This window comes from Sciurus carolinensis, chromosome 14, assembly GCF_902686445.1.
Source record: "Sciurus carolinensis chromosome 14, mSciCar1.2, whole genome shotgun sequence".
Lineage (NCBI taxonomy): Eukaryota > Metazoa > Chordata > Mammalia > Rodentia > Sciuridae > Sciurus > Sciurus carolinensis.
The window spans coordinates 34568700-34584269 of NC_062226.1; the positions used below are offsets into that span (position 1 = coordinate 34568700).

The 15570-nt window shown below is 51.3% G+C and overlaps 1 protein-coding gene across 1 annotated transcript; it reads left to right on the forward strand.

The window, feature by feature from the left end:
• The first annotated feature begins 435 nt into the window (after positions 1–435).
• Positions 436–14169, forward strand: Igfbpl1 (insulin like growth factor binding protein like 1). Its single transcript, XM_047525692.1, has 5 exons — positions 436–880; positions 8307–8416; positions 9111–9221; positions 11233–11386; positions 13645–14169. Exons 1-4 carry the CDS (start codon positions 436–438, stop codon positions 11380–11382), a joined length of 816 nt encoding a protein of 271 aa, XP_047381648.1. The 3' UTR covers positions 11383–11386; positions 13645–14169.
• Positions 14170–15570: the final 1401 nt, after the last annotated feature.

Sequence of the window (15570 nt, forward strand, 5' to 3'; positions counted from 1 at the left end):
CTTTTTGTAAAATCTGAAAAATTAAAACAGATTTCCTTTTAAAAATAAAACTCTGCAAATTGATGAACGTAAAATAAAAAAGAGCATCCTCCTGTAATGTAATATTTGGAGTCAGTCTTGTAGCTGAAGCCCAGGCATCTAATCTCGATTCCATCCAAGCGACCTCAGGAAAGTTCCCGCTCAGACTGGGTCTCGGTTTCCCCAAGAGTCTAATCGGGTGTCGGAAAGCAGGTCTTGTGATGTCCCTTTGGCTCGGAGACAGGGGCGGGAGGCGAGCCCACAGCCCTGCTCTGGTCCGGGGTCCCGGCAGCAGCCGGCTGGCGCCCCGCGGTGCAGACCCGGCCAATCAGCGGCCGCGGGGCGGGAGGGGTGGCTGTGCCGCACGCAAGAAGCGGAGCGCGAAGCAGAGGCGCCACTGCCGTCTCGGAGCAGGCCATGCTGTGCTTGTCGCCGCTGCTCCCGCTGCTTCTCCTGCTGCCACCGCTGGTCCCCGGCCTCCGGCTCCGGGACGGGGGAGGTCGGCACGCGGAGTGCGGTCCGTGCCGGTCAGAGCACTGCCCAGCGCCCACGCGCTGCCCAGAGGCTGCGATCGCTGCGCGCGATGAGTGCGGCTGCTGCGCGCGCTGCCTGGGCGCGGAGGGCGCTAGCTGCGGGGGGCGGGCGGGTGCGCGCTGCGCCCCGGGTCTGGTGTGCGCGAGCCAGGCCGCAGGGGCGGCGCCCGAGGGCACTGGTCTCTGCGTGTGCGCGCAGCGCGGTGCGGTCTGCGGCTCCGACGGCCGCTCCTACCCCAGCGTATGCGCGCTTCGTCTGCGCGCTCGGCACGCGCTCCGCGCGCACTTCGGCCACCTTCACAAGGCGCGCGACGGCCCCTGCGAGTTCGGTGAGTGGGGGTTCCGGCATTGCAGGGCCCTGGCGGTTAGGGAAAACGGGACCTCAATCCTCGAGGGTGGAGAGCAAAGGATCCTCTTGCACAACGGTAGACTTCGATGCCTTAGGCTTCAGTTCCCTCTTGTGGAGAAGTATTTCTCATTTTGCTGGTGTTCAGGGAGACCGGGTGGAAATCCACATCCTGCGCCTCCTTTTCAGATTTTTGGAGACACCAACCTTGGAGCAAGAGGAAGTATTGATAAGCCTGCTGCCCTTTTTGGTAGTTAAGTTCCTACTCATACAGTGATTTGCAGGCTGGTCTCTTTGTCCCAGGGAAACTGGGAGTTGGGGAAAGGGCCTCCCATTGGGTGCTCCCAGGTGCCCTGTGCCAAGCGGATTGTTTGAATGGAGAGGAAAAGAATATGAGGCTACTGGAAGATCAGGAGCTCTTTGCAGAAACTCAGGAGTGATCAGAACAGAGCACCAGGGACCTGGGTGTGGCATGAAGCCCAGTCTAGGGTCCTAAGGGTGCTCCCACCCAGGACAGGTGAATCCTTTGGAGACTTAAGCTCTGAAAAGATTATTGTGCAATGAGAGGCAGACCCAGGTTTTGTGGGTCTAAGACACATACAATTGTAAGAGTCCAGCTTTAAGAAAAGGAATAGAAAATTATGCATTGCTAGGGGTTTAGAAACTTAAACTTCAGTAACATTGCAGAATTACCATCCTTGGGTGTCATAGTTGCCCATCTTCTCTGTGTAATTTTTAAAAACCAAACGGAGATAAACCAAAACATTAGTATATAGGAATGTCCAGCAAAGCACCCTGCTTTGCTAGCCCCCTCTGCTTTAGTGTGGCGTGAGGTTTTGGAGAACTGCCTCTGTCTACTCTGCCTGGAGAGGGCAGTGGAGAGCTCAGGGTGAGTAAGCCTGTGGCTGGTGAGTCCCCAGGTACCTGGCTTATAGCCTGGGCTTCAGGCTTCTGGGGAGGAATTCTGGCCTTGTCCTGGAGACCAAGTACAGGCTTCAAGATGGAAGCCTCAGGGTTGGGTGAAGCTTTCTCCAGGCCTTAAGAAGTATCTAGTATTGTGTTATTCCTCACCTCCCCCAGAGTATTCCAGGTAGATGTTCTAAAATCCAGGAGAGTCAATGGGTGGTTGGAAATGGGGCAGGAAGACTCCTGTCTGGGAAACAAAGACGAAGTGCAGCTCTGTGAAGTGCAGCTCTGTGCAGTCCCAGTTGACAGGAAGTCGTCATTGCTATTCCTCCCTGGGTTCCCAGTGGAAGACAGAGCTGGCTGGCTCCCCGAGTGGCCTGGGGCCAATTCTTTCTTCTCTCTGGCCAGGTCAGCTCCTGTGGAGCTATTGTTTAGGTCCCTTCTACCTGGAACTCTTGTTTCTGCCCTGCAGCACTTCAACAGTCCTGTCTCTTTCCTTCTCGTGCCGAACACTGGCTTTTTTATAATCTGCTTTCCTCAGCATTAAATTCACAGACAGTTCTCTTTGTCTGCAGACAGGTAACAGTTACTCCACATTCAGGAGATGTAAGAAATGCTGACCGGGTCCCCACAGAATCCACACAGTGCTGATGGTCTCAGATAATTTCTCCCTAGAGTGGTATTCTGTTCCTAAGAGAAAGACACTTTAAAGACATGTAGAATAAATTTGCTATTATGCAGAGGAGACTGAGACCCAACAAGGGCAGGGGACTTGTCCAGGATGTCCAGTGATGGCTGACTAGCTCCTGGGGTCCAACACCCTGTCCCGTGCTCTTTCAGGACAGGACTTGATAGTCAGGCAGATGGTGGTTGTCATGGTTACCAGAGTAAGAACAGATGGCAGATGGAAACCCCATACCCCTAATTCATTGAAAATTACCAAATGACAAGTAAATGTGACAGCCTCTCCACTCTGATCTATGCGCTCTGAGGCCCTCCCCAGGCTCAGTCCCCAGAAATAAAGATGTACTTGGGGCCAAACAGGAGCAATTCAGAAGCTGCTTTTCATGACCTCATTAGTGACAGGCGTCAGGGCTCCTGAGCTCAGCTGTCCTTCCCACCAACATCCCTGTCCTGCACCTCAGCCCCGACACCTTGCCCTGCTGCCTTCTGTGCTGACTTGCTTGTGGGACCCTGCCCTTGTGTCTTGGTAAGGCCTGAAGGTGTAGACAGGGAGATGTTTCCTTTTCCTAGGCACAGTTGACACCTCATTCGGTGCTGCCCTAAAGCCATCTTTAATTCAGAAGACACAGCAGGAGCACTTCTTAACAATGCCCCTGGGGACCCTGGTTGAAGGAAAACAGGAGTCAGAGCAGGGCTGTTCTGCTTTAATATTGGTGAGAAAATCACCCTCAACTTGACCTGAGTGAGGAGTCCTTAAGTATTCATTAGGCCCCTCCCAGTGTGGAGAAGTGTTTGACACATGCCCCTGAGAGCCACTGAGAAACAGTCTGGGGACTTATATGCTGCTCTTTCCTTCTGTGCTCTGAAATGCCCCAGACTGCCTAAAAATGACAGTGATCCTTTGATCTGTACATTGATTAAAGGCCCGTGTACACATAGTTCTTTACTGTTGGACGTCACTTTTGTACCCATCTTCTTACTGGATTTTTGCAATTTTTTTTTTTTTCAATTTGGGAGATCTCACTCCCATTTAATAGAAGGGAAAACTGAGACATGCAGAAGGGAATTCCCTGGAGCCACCTGGCCACTCCCAGCTGAAGGCAGCCCAAGTTTGCCTGGCTCCCTGGCATCCATCTCTTGCCTGCAGTGTATGACGCCCCTGCCGCCCAGTGAGCTCTTGAGATCCTGAATCTTAGAAAATTCACCTTGGTTGAAATTCCAGCTCCACTTAGAAACCCGAGGTGCCGTGTTACCAGGTAACCAGAAGAGGCAGCGAATGCCATTTTGTGAGAGGGACAAAGAAAGGGGCCTCATGTTCAAAAGCCTTTCAGGCCGTGGGAGGGGATTTGAGGCACTGGCTGCAGGGAGTGGGATTAAGCTGTTCCGCGTGCTACAGTGACTATTAGCATAAATTATCAGGGCTGCTCAGTACGTTGATTATTAAACTCTTTGGTTGTGCACTTTTTAATACAAGCAGATGGGGCCTGGGGGATGACTTTTGAGATTCTTTCTTTCCCTAGCACCATTAACTTTAAAGAAATCGCAGAGGCATTTGAGAAAATCTTTTATTCCAGCCATCAAGGACCCATTTAATTGACGGGGTAGGGAGACAGATCACCACACACGATAATATTCATATTGATCCCTTTCACCTCTGCAGATCCACACAGTTAACGCAGTCACATCCATCATCTGCCTTCACCCCAAGGGTGTGGGCAGCGGACACTCTCTTCATCTGAAGACAGGGAGGAAATGGTTAGCAACTTGCCCAGTCCTGAGTGCTTGGCACCCGGACCCCAGGTGTTTGAGTCTCCCTCTGCTACTACTTTGCTCACCCCATGATACTGCCTCCTGCAACCACGCACACCTGGTGACTAGCTTGTTACCTGCTGGTTAGCCCTTGGGTGGGGGGATTTCCTGGGACCATTGTGAGCAGAGGGACACAGGAATTTAGCAAGGAAGAGCTAGAGAGATGGAGCTGGCACAGAGACTGGGCTGACCGGGTGCCAGCCTCCCTCCTGAGCGCCACACTATTTTCGTCAAAGGCAGATAGGAAGGAAAGGCCTGGTTCTTCCGGGGATCATGGTGGCTTCAGCAAATGGTAAGGTGAAGGGCTGTGTGTGTGCCAGGGTGAAGGCTGTGGGCCATGGCCTCTGGTGCCTGCAGGAGAAGCCTGATGGGCCCTGTCACCAGCAGCCAGTGGAGAGTCGCAAGCAGACCAGACACCATGGAAGAGTCTGCCCCCGGGGATGGAACAGATGGCCACAACTTTGGATCCCCTGTAAACTTGCACATTTGTGGGGGTCTTGGAATTCTTCCTTCTCGAGGGGAATGGGCAAGGGGAGATGGGGCTCCTGTGCCCTTTTTAAAGAAGTCTGTAATCCTGGTGGCTCTGGAGGTGGAGGCAGGAGAATCGCAAGCTTGAGGCCAGCCTCAGCAACTTAGCACGCTCTAAGCAACTTAGTGAGACCCTGTCTCAAAATAAAAAATAAAATGACTGGGGATGTGGCTCTGTGGTTAAGTGCTCCTGGGTTCAATCCCTGGTACCAAAAAATAAAAAATTAAAAAATTAAAAAAAAAATAAAAAAGAAGGGAAAGGGCCAAGTCAAGTCACTGGGACATGGTATAGACAGATTTCAAAGTGGGGTTCCTCTGCCCCAGATAGCACACTGTCCCTCCTGCCTCTGGTAGTCATTGAGCATCCCAGTTCCACACATTTGGGGTAATGACAGGGACTGGCAATGTCCAAGCAAGGGCACAGTCTCAGGTGAGTTTTCAGGCACACAATGCATGACTCATGTTGTCTCTCTCCGTGGCTGTGCCCTGTCCAGCCCAGTGGGAGAAGCTCTTAGGAGCCTAGGTTCCCCACATGACATTTCCCTTAGGTGATCTGCTTTGTATGCTTTGCTGAAATCAATTAGAGCCATCTGTAGGACCCTATGCTGAGTCCTATGGGTCCGTCTAGTAAAACTTTGAACCTGGGGGTTATTTTGGGGGAATATCCCACATAACCCCTAAATAACTAATCTCTTACTTTAGAATGGAGTCCATATAGATAATAAATGTTGGACTTTAAAATATAGCATGGAACCAGGCACAGTGCAGCAGACCGGTAATCCCAGCAGCGTGGGAGGCAGAGGCAAGAGGATCAAAGCCAGCCTCAACAACTTAGAGAGGCCCTAAGCAACTTAGTGAGACCCTGTCTCAAAATAAAATATAAAAAATGGGGATGTGGCTCAGTGGTTAAGCACCCTGGTTTCAATCTCTGGTACAAAAGAAAAAAAAAAAAGTAATATATTTTGGACAGCGCCCCCATCTGACTGCCGGAAAGATTCCTGCAAAGATGAACGGCTTAGTGCCTGCTCAGCGCTCAGCAAGCACAGCATTAGCCAGTGGCGACATTCCCATTGTTACTATTACTGGGAATATTATTGACTATGAAGAGCTGTTATAGATGAAAATGTCTTAAATTTAAAACCAGCCATGTTGCAATTAAAAGCAGATGATTATGGCAGAACACAGCATGAGGACTTTTTTGAGATAATGGAATGGTTGTGGATCTTGGTAGTTACATGACTGCCTGCCTTTGTCAAAATTTAGAACCACACCCCAGGAAGAATGCACTGTCCATATATGCAAATCAATCAATCAATCAAATCAATTGTTCAATGTTCCTTTAAGCAGGGGTCTCTTTGTAAAAAGAAATGGTGTTTCCTGCCATAAAATCCATGGCAGAGACAGTGTAGCCCAGGCAGTCTTCCTTAATTGTTGTTGTGGGAGAGAGTAAGAGCCAAACACGAGGAAAGAGGAAATGTGATTTACTGGTTTATTCATTTAGGCCTGAAAGGGAGTGATGAAGTCTCATTTAAAATTTATGACTTTACATGAACGGAAGTGAAACGCGGTGATTGAGTGTCCCTTTGGAATCTACCCGGGGCTCTGGAATAAGACACGGTTCTGATTGTTCCTGCAGTGAGGCGTTTGGGGACGGGTTTGGGCTCTGGTGGAAGTGGCTTCACAGCGCCTGTGTGACTGAGGAGGCGCTGGCAGGAGGATGTGAATAAATTAGCCTCTTTGTCATCGCAGATGGGGTCCCTGCCAGAGAGCAGGTGTAGGTCTCTTTGTGACCGAGGGCAGGTTGGAAGTCCAGGCGCTGGGCTCGTTGGTAAGCGTGGGTTGGCTGGACCTTTGCAGGGCAGGCTGGCGGGCGTGGTGAAGGAGTGGCAGGGGAGCAGCCTGGGCAGGGAGAGAAATCCCTGCACTCGACTCCCTGGGGAGCTGTGGGGCACCCAGGGGGCTATGGGCTCCAGAGGGCAGCCCTGGGGTCAGCAGCTGGCAGTTACAGAGAGGCAGGTTTTAGCTCCAGGGGAGGAGAGCTTCCTTACCAGCAGTGTCCTCCCAGGAAGGAAGGGCTCACTCTGTAGGTGGGTCAGCTCTGACCACCCCGCCTCCTGCCTGCTTCCCTCTCCCTCCCTTAGTTCTTTTCTATTGCAGCCATACCCCAGGGGACAAGGGCTGTCCCCTCTCAGGGCAGGACTGTGGAGAGCACCAGGGTCGTCTCTGAGTCACCAAGCAAAGCCCAGGAGCCCTGGCTTCCGTAGTTCGATGGCCCCAGAATGAATGAATTTGTTCTCTTATTCGTCAGGGATTTCTTCCTCCAGTCTAGTCAGTGTGCCAGGCCTGTGCCGAGGCCCGCCCGCTGCGTCTCACTTCCTCACTCATTCTGTGGGCAGATCCCCTCAGCAGCCTGGGAGCAGGGGTGTTGCCCCATTTTACAGAGGAGGAGGCCTGAGTGGAGAGCCACAGGCCTCCACCTCTCACCTTGCCCAGGATGCCTGGCCCAGAGGCCAGGATGGCTGAGCTTGCCGTCAGCACAGGTGAGACTGGGGAGACACACCTGGACTGCAAGGCCAGCTGTGACTCGGCAGAGCAAAGAGGTGCCGCCCCTGGTTCTGGGTGAAGCTCCTAGCCGGGCCCTGCAGGCTGGGGGAGATGTCCCCCCGGGGAGCTGTGGGGCTGGGTGTACCCATGCGGAGGGAAAGCAGGGCATTGAGGGGAGACCGGAGAGGGGCCTGAAGGCCGGGGAGGCTGGACTGGGATCCACAGCCCAGTGGGAGCAGAGCAGGTGCCAGGCACAGGAGGACGGGGGTTGCCGAGCATGAACTCATGGTTTCTGACTTGACGCCAGTGTGCTTTCAGGTCCCCTCCAGAGAACCCTCCCCCTCCCCCACCTCCCTGTAACATCCAGCAATCTAGAGTGACATTCGCCCCATTTGCTGAGTCGCCCCAGCTCTGCTCCCTTGGCCTCTGGGTTTTCAGGCTGCACTTCAACCTTGGGGCTGGGGAGTCTGTGGCGCCTGTGTTGTTCACATTCTGCAGACAGTGGCATCTGGAGTGGGTGGCAGAGGCTCAGCTCAGGGTGTCGCAGCCATTGTGCCTGGCATTCCCCTTTGAAACCCCCTAGACATGGAGACAGAAAGCCCCATCTGCCTGACGTCTCTGCCATCGGTGATGTGACACTGGGGCTCTTGGAGTCCGCCACCCGTGTCCTGTAGCTAAATAGGCAGATGGCAGCCGGGTCCTGGAGGGGCGGGGAGGGAGTACGCTGAGACCCAAGCTCTGCCACTGACTTGGGAGTTGCCAGTTTCCTGGTGGTGGGTCCCAAGAGCAGCAGGACCTTCCAGTCTGAAGAGAGCTCCCATCTACCGTCCCTCGCTCAGGGCGGGTCCGCCAGGCCCTGGGCAGGCAGGGCGGTGTTGGAGGTGGGGGCCTGGGGCCTGCCCGGGTAAAGGGTGTGTTCCCTTGTCTTCTCCCCCCAGCGCCTGCAGTCATCCTGCCACCCCGGAGTGTTCACAATGTCACCGGGGCGCAGGCATACCTGTCCTGCGAGGTGAGGGCTGTGCCCACCCCAGTCATCACCTGGAGGAAGGTAATTTCTCTCCCAGATCTGTGTGCCTGTGCGTGTGTGTCATGTGCCCGTGTCTGTGAGAGAGACGGAGACAGAAGTTGCCAGACAGTTGGGGTGGGAAATATTTTTTCTTTAAGCGCTTTGTGTGTGTATCTTTATATGTGGGCCGGAGGATTGGAAAAAGATACTTCGTATATCACTTCTCTGCCTCAAAAACTTTTGCCACAGTGCTCTCCCCAGGGGGGTGGGGGGGTTGCAGCCCTTCCTGTGCCATTCGGTCCCTTAGGGGCCCAAAAAGTTCTGCTGTCACCTATCCCCACATCAGCTGCTAGGACCCAAGAGCCTGCTTCACTGTGGAACTAAGTGGTTGGCAGGCTTGGCTGATGGCAGAAGCCCCAATCCTCTTCCAAACCCAAATCTTCCTGAAGACCAGTCACCTTTGTTTTCTGTCACCTTGGCTCTGTAGCCCTCCTGGTAAGAAGTGGAATTCCTTCTCTGCTGTGCTGTCTTCGTGGCGATGTGTGCATCCGTGCTATAGCAGCAGGGGGTGCTGTCCCCACGCTCATTTAGGTTTCAGAAGCAACTGAACAGGAACGAGCTGTTAGGGTTCAGGTTTTTAGACACTGAGTGCATGTGGGTGGCGAGGATGTCTGCGAGGTGTCCTTATCCAGAAGTCCTTTCTCTAAACTGCTCCTGGTTTCTGCATGCTCTGTAGGTCACACACTCTCCTGAGGGTACTGAGGTACTGGAGGAGCTGCCTGGGGACCACGTCAATGTAGCTGTCCAGGTGCGAGCTTCCAACCACGAGGCCACAGCCTGGATTTTGGTGAGTGTTTAGGACTATTGGGTGTTACTGACTGACCCTACGAACCCCCCCTTATCCTTGGGTAACAAGTGACACTTTTCTAAGCTGTTCCTATCCATTTCTCACAGGACCATCCAGTAGCTGTGAAGTGGGAAGGGCAGGTTGTATACCTCCTGGGAGCACAGGGGTCTGCTGCTGTGGTCCCCAAAAGATGTCTTTGTCCTAAAGTCCAGAACCTGTGGATGATGGGGTGTGGTGCTAAATAGCCAACTTTAAGATAGGGAGAGGAGCCAGGTGCAGGGGGCTTGCCCATCATCCCAGTGCCGCAGGAGGCTAAGGCAGGAGAATGGCAAGTTCAAGACCAGACTGGACAATTTAGTGAGACCCTATCTCAAAATAAAAAATAAAAAGCTATGGGAGTATAGCTCAGTGGTACAGCACCTGCCTAGCGTGCAGGAAGCCCTGGGTTTAACTTCAAGTACCACAAAACAGAGGGGAGAGGAGTAACCTAGATTACCCAGCTGGGCCCAATTTAACGGGGAGGCTTTAAATGAGGACTAGGGAGGCAGAGTCAGGGTGGTGTGATGAGCAGGACTGCACCCCCCATGCCGACACTGCAGATGGAAGATGGGGCCACAGACCAAGGAGCACTGTTGTCCTCTAGAAGCTGTACACAGCAAAGCAGCAGATTGTCCCCTAGGACCTTAGGAACTCTGCTCACACCTTGATTTTAGCTCACTGAGACTCTTTTGGGCTTCTGACTTCCAGAACTGTCGATGATGGATTTGCATAGCTTTAAACCGTGGAGCCTCGTACAGTTTGTTACAGCAGCCTTGTGAAACTAATACACCTGCCCAAGACCACATGACTGACAAACAGGGAAGAGGCACATTCAAGTCCTCCTCCGGGCTCTATTATGTCACTTGCAGCATTTTTGCTCAGATAAGGGAATGTCACACGTTTGAAAGGTTGATGGGGTGTGGAGCTAGGGGTCCATGTTGAGCAGTGACAGCTCTTCTCTGAGCCTCAGTTTATTGTGACCTTCATGGGCCGTAAAATGAGGCTAGTAAACAGTCACTTTTCACCAGCAATTGGTGCGTTCAGAGGGGGATGGTGTACGTAGCCTCCCTCTGGAGTGTGCGTTGCATTTGATAGAAGCAGTGATTTCAAGAGAAAGCTGAGAGAAGAGCTGGTCATGGATCTGGTGGTGAGCACTTTGGGACACCCAGCTGAGGGACTCGGAGTGCAGTGTGCACCCACTTAGAAGGAAAGATGGGGAAAGCTTGTATCTGCAGTGTTGTGTAAAGGTTGCCCCCAAGGGGAACATGCTATAGGTCCTTCTTTGGCCAGTAGATTTTTGTTCTTTTTGTTTGCAGTACATTCCTCATAATCTGAATCTGTTACCTTCAATAAAAGGACCAAGTTGCTCATGTACTACAAGGCAGGAATACAAAGGAATCGTTAAAATGAGAGCCACGATAGGTAGTATGCCCTTCAAGAGGGCCCCTAAGAAGGAAATTTCCCTGTGTGCTCTTCAGCAGCCAAAGCAAGAAGAGAAATAGCTTGGTCTTATTCTGAAGTGGAGCAAGTGTTCAGATATACCATTAAGAACTAAATAAGCGGACCTGGAGTTGTGACTCAGTGGTAGAGCGCTTGCCTGGCATGTGTGAGGCCCTGGGTTCGATACTCAGCACCACATGTAAATAAATAAAATAAAAGCTTCATTGACAACTAAAAAAAAATTTAAAGAAAGAACTAAATAAGGGAAGTCAGGCCCAGCGATATTGCCTGTAATCCCAGCAACTCAGGAGACTGGGGAACGAGGATTGCAATTTCGAGGCCAGCCTCTGCAACTTAGCAAGACCATGTCTCAAAACCCCAAAGTAAAAAGGGCTGGGGACGTGGCTTAATGTTAAAGTGTCCCCGAGTTCAAGCCCCAGTACCTGCCCCCACACACAAATGAAGAACTAAGTAAGGAAGTCATTTTTCTCCACCACATACAACTATCTAAACATGCCTGTTGTATTTCTAGATCGACCCCCTGAGAAAGGAAGACGAAGGAGTGTACCAGTGCCACGCCACCAACATGGTTGGGGAGGCCACGTCCCACGGCACGGTGACCGTCCTGGATCTGGATAGATACAAAAGCTCCCGCTCCCCGGCTCCGGCGGGCCTCCTGTGATGCAGTAAGTACACCTTCTAAGTCAACAGCATGCCAACGCCCACCTCCTAGGAGATTTGAGGGGCTTCTTAGATGTGTCATTTTAAAAGGAGCACAGGGTCATGTGAAGAGGAGCAGGCGGACGCTCTGGTATGTTCTCACACGTTTCTCTGCATTTCTCAGCAAGCACTGCCCAGAGCTGGGAACGCCATGGGTGTCCATGACACGGAAAAGCCAGGGGTGTTTTGAGTTTCTGAGGCTGGAGGGAGTGTTTCCTCTGAGCCCTGGGAGAGGGCAGACAGTGTCACTGAGACAGCATCCAGGTGGAAACATTCCTGCAGAGAAGACTGCTCGGCTTCATTTGTCTCTTCCCAGGCTGCCTTGCTGGCCCCAGCACTGTGTGCTGCTTAGCAACGCCTCTCAGGGGGAAGGAGAAGGGAGGCAGGATCTCTGCATCTCTTTTGGCCAGGTGGCTCTTAGTCCTCCTAGTCACACAGGTGACAGCTGGGGGTTGCATCTGTCCCCGGCCTACAGGCAACTGCGAACCTGGGAAATGAATCACTTTAATTAGCCCGCTTTTGCAATATAACAACTCCCAAACCTGGCTGGTTCACAGCCACAAACATTTATCTCTTGCTCACGTTCCATGCCACTGATCCAGGTTTGCTGTGGCTCCACTCCGTGTCTCCTTATTCAGGACCCAGCTGGAGGAACAGTCCCGACGTGTACTAGGTCCATTCTGTGGCAGGAGGGACGAGCAATGAGCCAGGCCAAGCACGCAATCTGGTTGGAAGGTTCTGCTCAGCTGTGATGTACATCCTGCCTCCTTACAGTCCATTGGCTGTTGCCCAGCGTGGCTGGAGTGGAGGGTGGGGGCGCCATACACTCCTCTGACAGGACCAAAGGGCAGGGATGCACAGCCCTCTTACTGCGATGGGAACAAGAACCACGAACGGCTTCCACCACCAAGACAGACCAACAGGTTCTTGATAGAGCAGGAAAAATTAGAGACAAGTGTGACAGTTTCTTAAAAGCAAAAGGATTTTGCCAGGTGCAGTGGTGCTCTCCTCCGGAGGCTGAGGCAGGAGGATTGGGAGTTCAAGGCCAGCCTGGGCAACTTAGCAAGATCCTGTCTCAAAACGTAAAAAGGGCTGGGGATGGAGCTCAGTGGGTAAAATCCCCGGTACCAACAAAACCCAAAAAGAGTAGAAGGATTTTGCTTTGGCTTCAACCCCCCAGTGCCTTTAGCCTCTGCTGTTGCACCTGTGTGTGTGCAAGGCCTTGCGTCGGGTCTGTATGGAATGCACAGAAAAACGAAAAGTGAACCTCATTACCCAGAAATCGTGCTAAGGGAATAGGGGAGCTGTGCGGGTTTGAGGCAGGAGAAACATCCAGAACTGGGGAAAACAAAGGAAGGTGTGGCTGAGGAAGTGCACTGGGGTTCAAGGGCAGGTGTCTGTGGGTAGTTAGAGGTCCTAGAAATGGCTAAGAAAATGTGAAAGTATAACCATGAAATAAGAACTCAGCAAAGAGCCAGGGAATCAGGCCTTAAAGTTGCCCTCTTGATACTTAACTTTTTATTTTATCAAGTTATATAAAATAGGTTAATGTATGTATTGTAATAATATATGTTGCATAAAATAATACATACATTGTTCTATATTGAGGTGTTGAGTTCCCTTGACCCCGTGCAGTATGGAGCAACTTTTGCCTCCAGGAGCACAGAGCTCACTCCCACCAGACAACCATCTGGCATTTTCCAGTGGTTAAAAAGTTTCTTCTCGTATTAAGCTGGAGTCACCTCCCTGGAAAATCCACCCACTGATCTAAAATGTCCCACAGAACCAGGTACATTGGCACATGCCTGTAATCCTAGCAACTCAGGAGGCTGAGGCAGGAGGATCGCAAGTTTGAGGCCAGCCTCAGCAACTTAGAGAGGCCCTGAGCAACTCAGCAAGAACCTGTCTCAAAATGAAAAATGAAAAGGGCTGGGGATGTGGCTCAGTGGTTAAGTGCCCTGGGTTCAATCCCCAGTAGATAGATAGATAATAGATATAGATAGATAGATAGATAGATAGATAGATAGATAGATAGATAGATAGATAGATAGCCAGCTCCACGGACTCCTTCTGAGGCCCCAGGTCCCTCCATCCCACACTAGCACCTTTCTTGCAGAGGAGAGTAAACTTCAGGATTGTTTCCTCCACTTCCCATTTAACACAGGGTTGATCATAACAGCATGGTCTTCTTTTCTCTAATCCCTGTCTCCCCTTTTCTTCCCAGGGTCTTGGAGACAGTGATCATGGGATGATGGAAAAGCCAAGTCATGGATCTTGTTGCTTTGGGAAGACTTCGAAAAACCGTGTCTGTAGATAACCCCTTTTGTATGTTTTCTAAAATTGGATGCAAACTAGATTCATATGCAGATGTAGTTTTTAGCAGGGCAGACAGTGGGCAAACAGAGGTGCATGTAGCTTTTTTACGCTTTGGGAATGGATCGTTCCACGGGAATTCTTTTTTAACTATTCCCTCCCAGGGAAGAGCACGTAATGTTTGTCATTCTAAAGGGCTCAGAACGAGGCATGTGCCCACTGTGACTGTTTACCTCGTGTGTCTGTGACTGATAAGTGGGCGCTCTGTGACTTAGTGTGTGATGTAGAAGGAGAGAAGGCGGCCCTGGCTCTCTTCGGCCTGACCTTAACTTGCTGTGTGACCTGCTCAGGTCCTTTCCCCTCTCTGGGCCTTGGTCTCTCCACCGGTGATTGTGGCATTTGGACTAGATGTTACTTACCAGGGCCCCTTTTAGCCCTTCCATCTTAGAGTAAGATGGTCCCAAGCAAAAAAGATATGCAAGTGTAGTCTTAGCATGTTTTTTTTTTTTTTTAAAGATAATGTTCCTTCAAAAACAAATCATGGCCTCATATCTGGGTGTGCTCACACAGATGCATGGCATAAGCTGTCCTGCCTCTCCTCTTCACGGCTTTTCCTGCTCTAAGTAGACTTAGTCCTAGATGGATGGTTTTCAGGAGCCCCTTGGCTGGTGTTTGGGGACCAAGCCATCCACTCGTTAACCCATCCCTCCCGAAGCAGGTGCAGACCTGGCTTCTAACATCACCTTCTAGAAAGGGGCCAGGGCTCATCTCTGGGCTGTGGAGTCCCAGTGAAGTAGAATACATTTTATTTACAGACATGTTGACCTCACCCAAGAATAAAGCTTTTTTTCTTTTTTTTTTCTTTTGAAAAAAGGAGAATATTTACTGTCTGGTCCAGGACAGGGTCTTCCTCGGTGATTACAATTTCTGAACATCAGAATTTGGATCTCTCACTGTGGACAGCCCTTAAGGTTCATGAAGTACTTTCCCATCCATGATCCCAACCTAGGAGGGTAAGCAGGGCAGAAATTAAGGTCCCTCCCGTTTCAGATGAAGGCACACCAGGCCCTAGGAGGAAGCTCTTGGCCTGAGGTCTGGACATTAGATGAGTGGTTTTCAAACCTGAAAACATCGGGGCCCCTTCTTTGAATGAAATCAGATTTAAAATTGATTGAATTGGCTGCTCTTGGCTATTGGGTGTTGGAGTTGCCAGAAGACCTGCTCCCGTCCCCTCCCCCCGGGCACCTCCTGCCCCTCTCACCTCCCTGCACGGTGATTTTTTCCACATGCAAGAGTCTGCCATTGATTCCCCATGAACTGTGTGACTGAGAGATGACTTGGTCGGACACTTAATGAAATTATGTCAGAAGAAATAGGGATGCAGTTGCTCTGGAGAGGTAGTAGAACCACGTCATGCATCTCATGACGTGCACATTCTGCCAAGTCAGATGAATCACCTCAGATTTGCCTTGTCAAAATTAGAGACAAGACCTAGACCCAGAGAAGAGGGCAGATGGAGCCCTGTGGTCGAAGTGCCGCGTAGCCTGACCGCATGGGTCTGGGTTTAGCATATATCTACAGGCAAACGTAAATAAAATAATAAATGCTGCACTGTCTCAAATTTTCACCAAGACTCCCAAAGCAGATTAACACGATTGTTCAACTTAGTGGCTCATCACACGTGAGAGCCCCAGACCTCTTCTCGGGCCTAGAACGTGTGTTGCGGCTGCTGTTACCACTCAGAAGCATGATCCCCTCCCCAGCCCCACTGCCAAGCCTGTGTTTTTCTACCCTGTTTTTGTAGATGCCATGATGTCCCAATTCCTGCACCCTGAAA

Excerpts from the sequence above, each read along its gene's own strand:
- Igfbpl1 (XM_047525692.1), top strand. The coding sequence starts at position 436 with ATGCTGTGCTTGTCGCCGCTGCTCCCGCTGCTTCTCCTGCTGCCACCG. Across the intron at positions 8,417-9,110 it reads CAGTCATCACCTGGAGGAAG|GTCACACACTCTCCTGAGGG; the intron begins GTAATTTCTCTC and ends CATGCTCTGTAG. Across the intron at positions 9,222-11,232 it reads AGGCCACAGCCTGGATTTTG|ATCGACCCCCTGAGAAAGGA; the intron begins GTGAGTGTTTAG and ends TTGTATTTCTAG.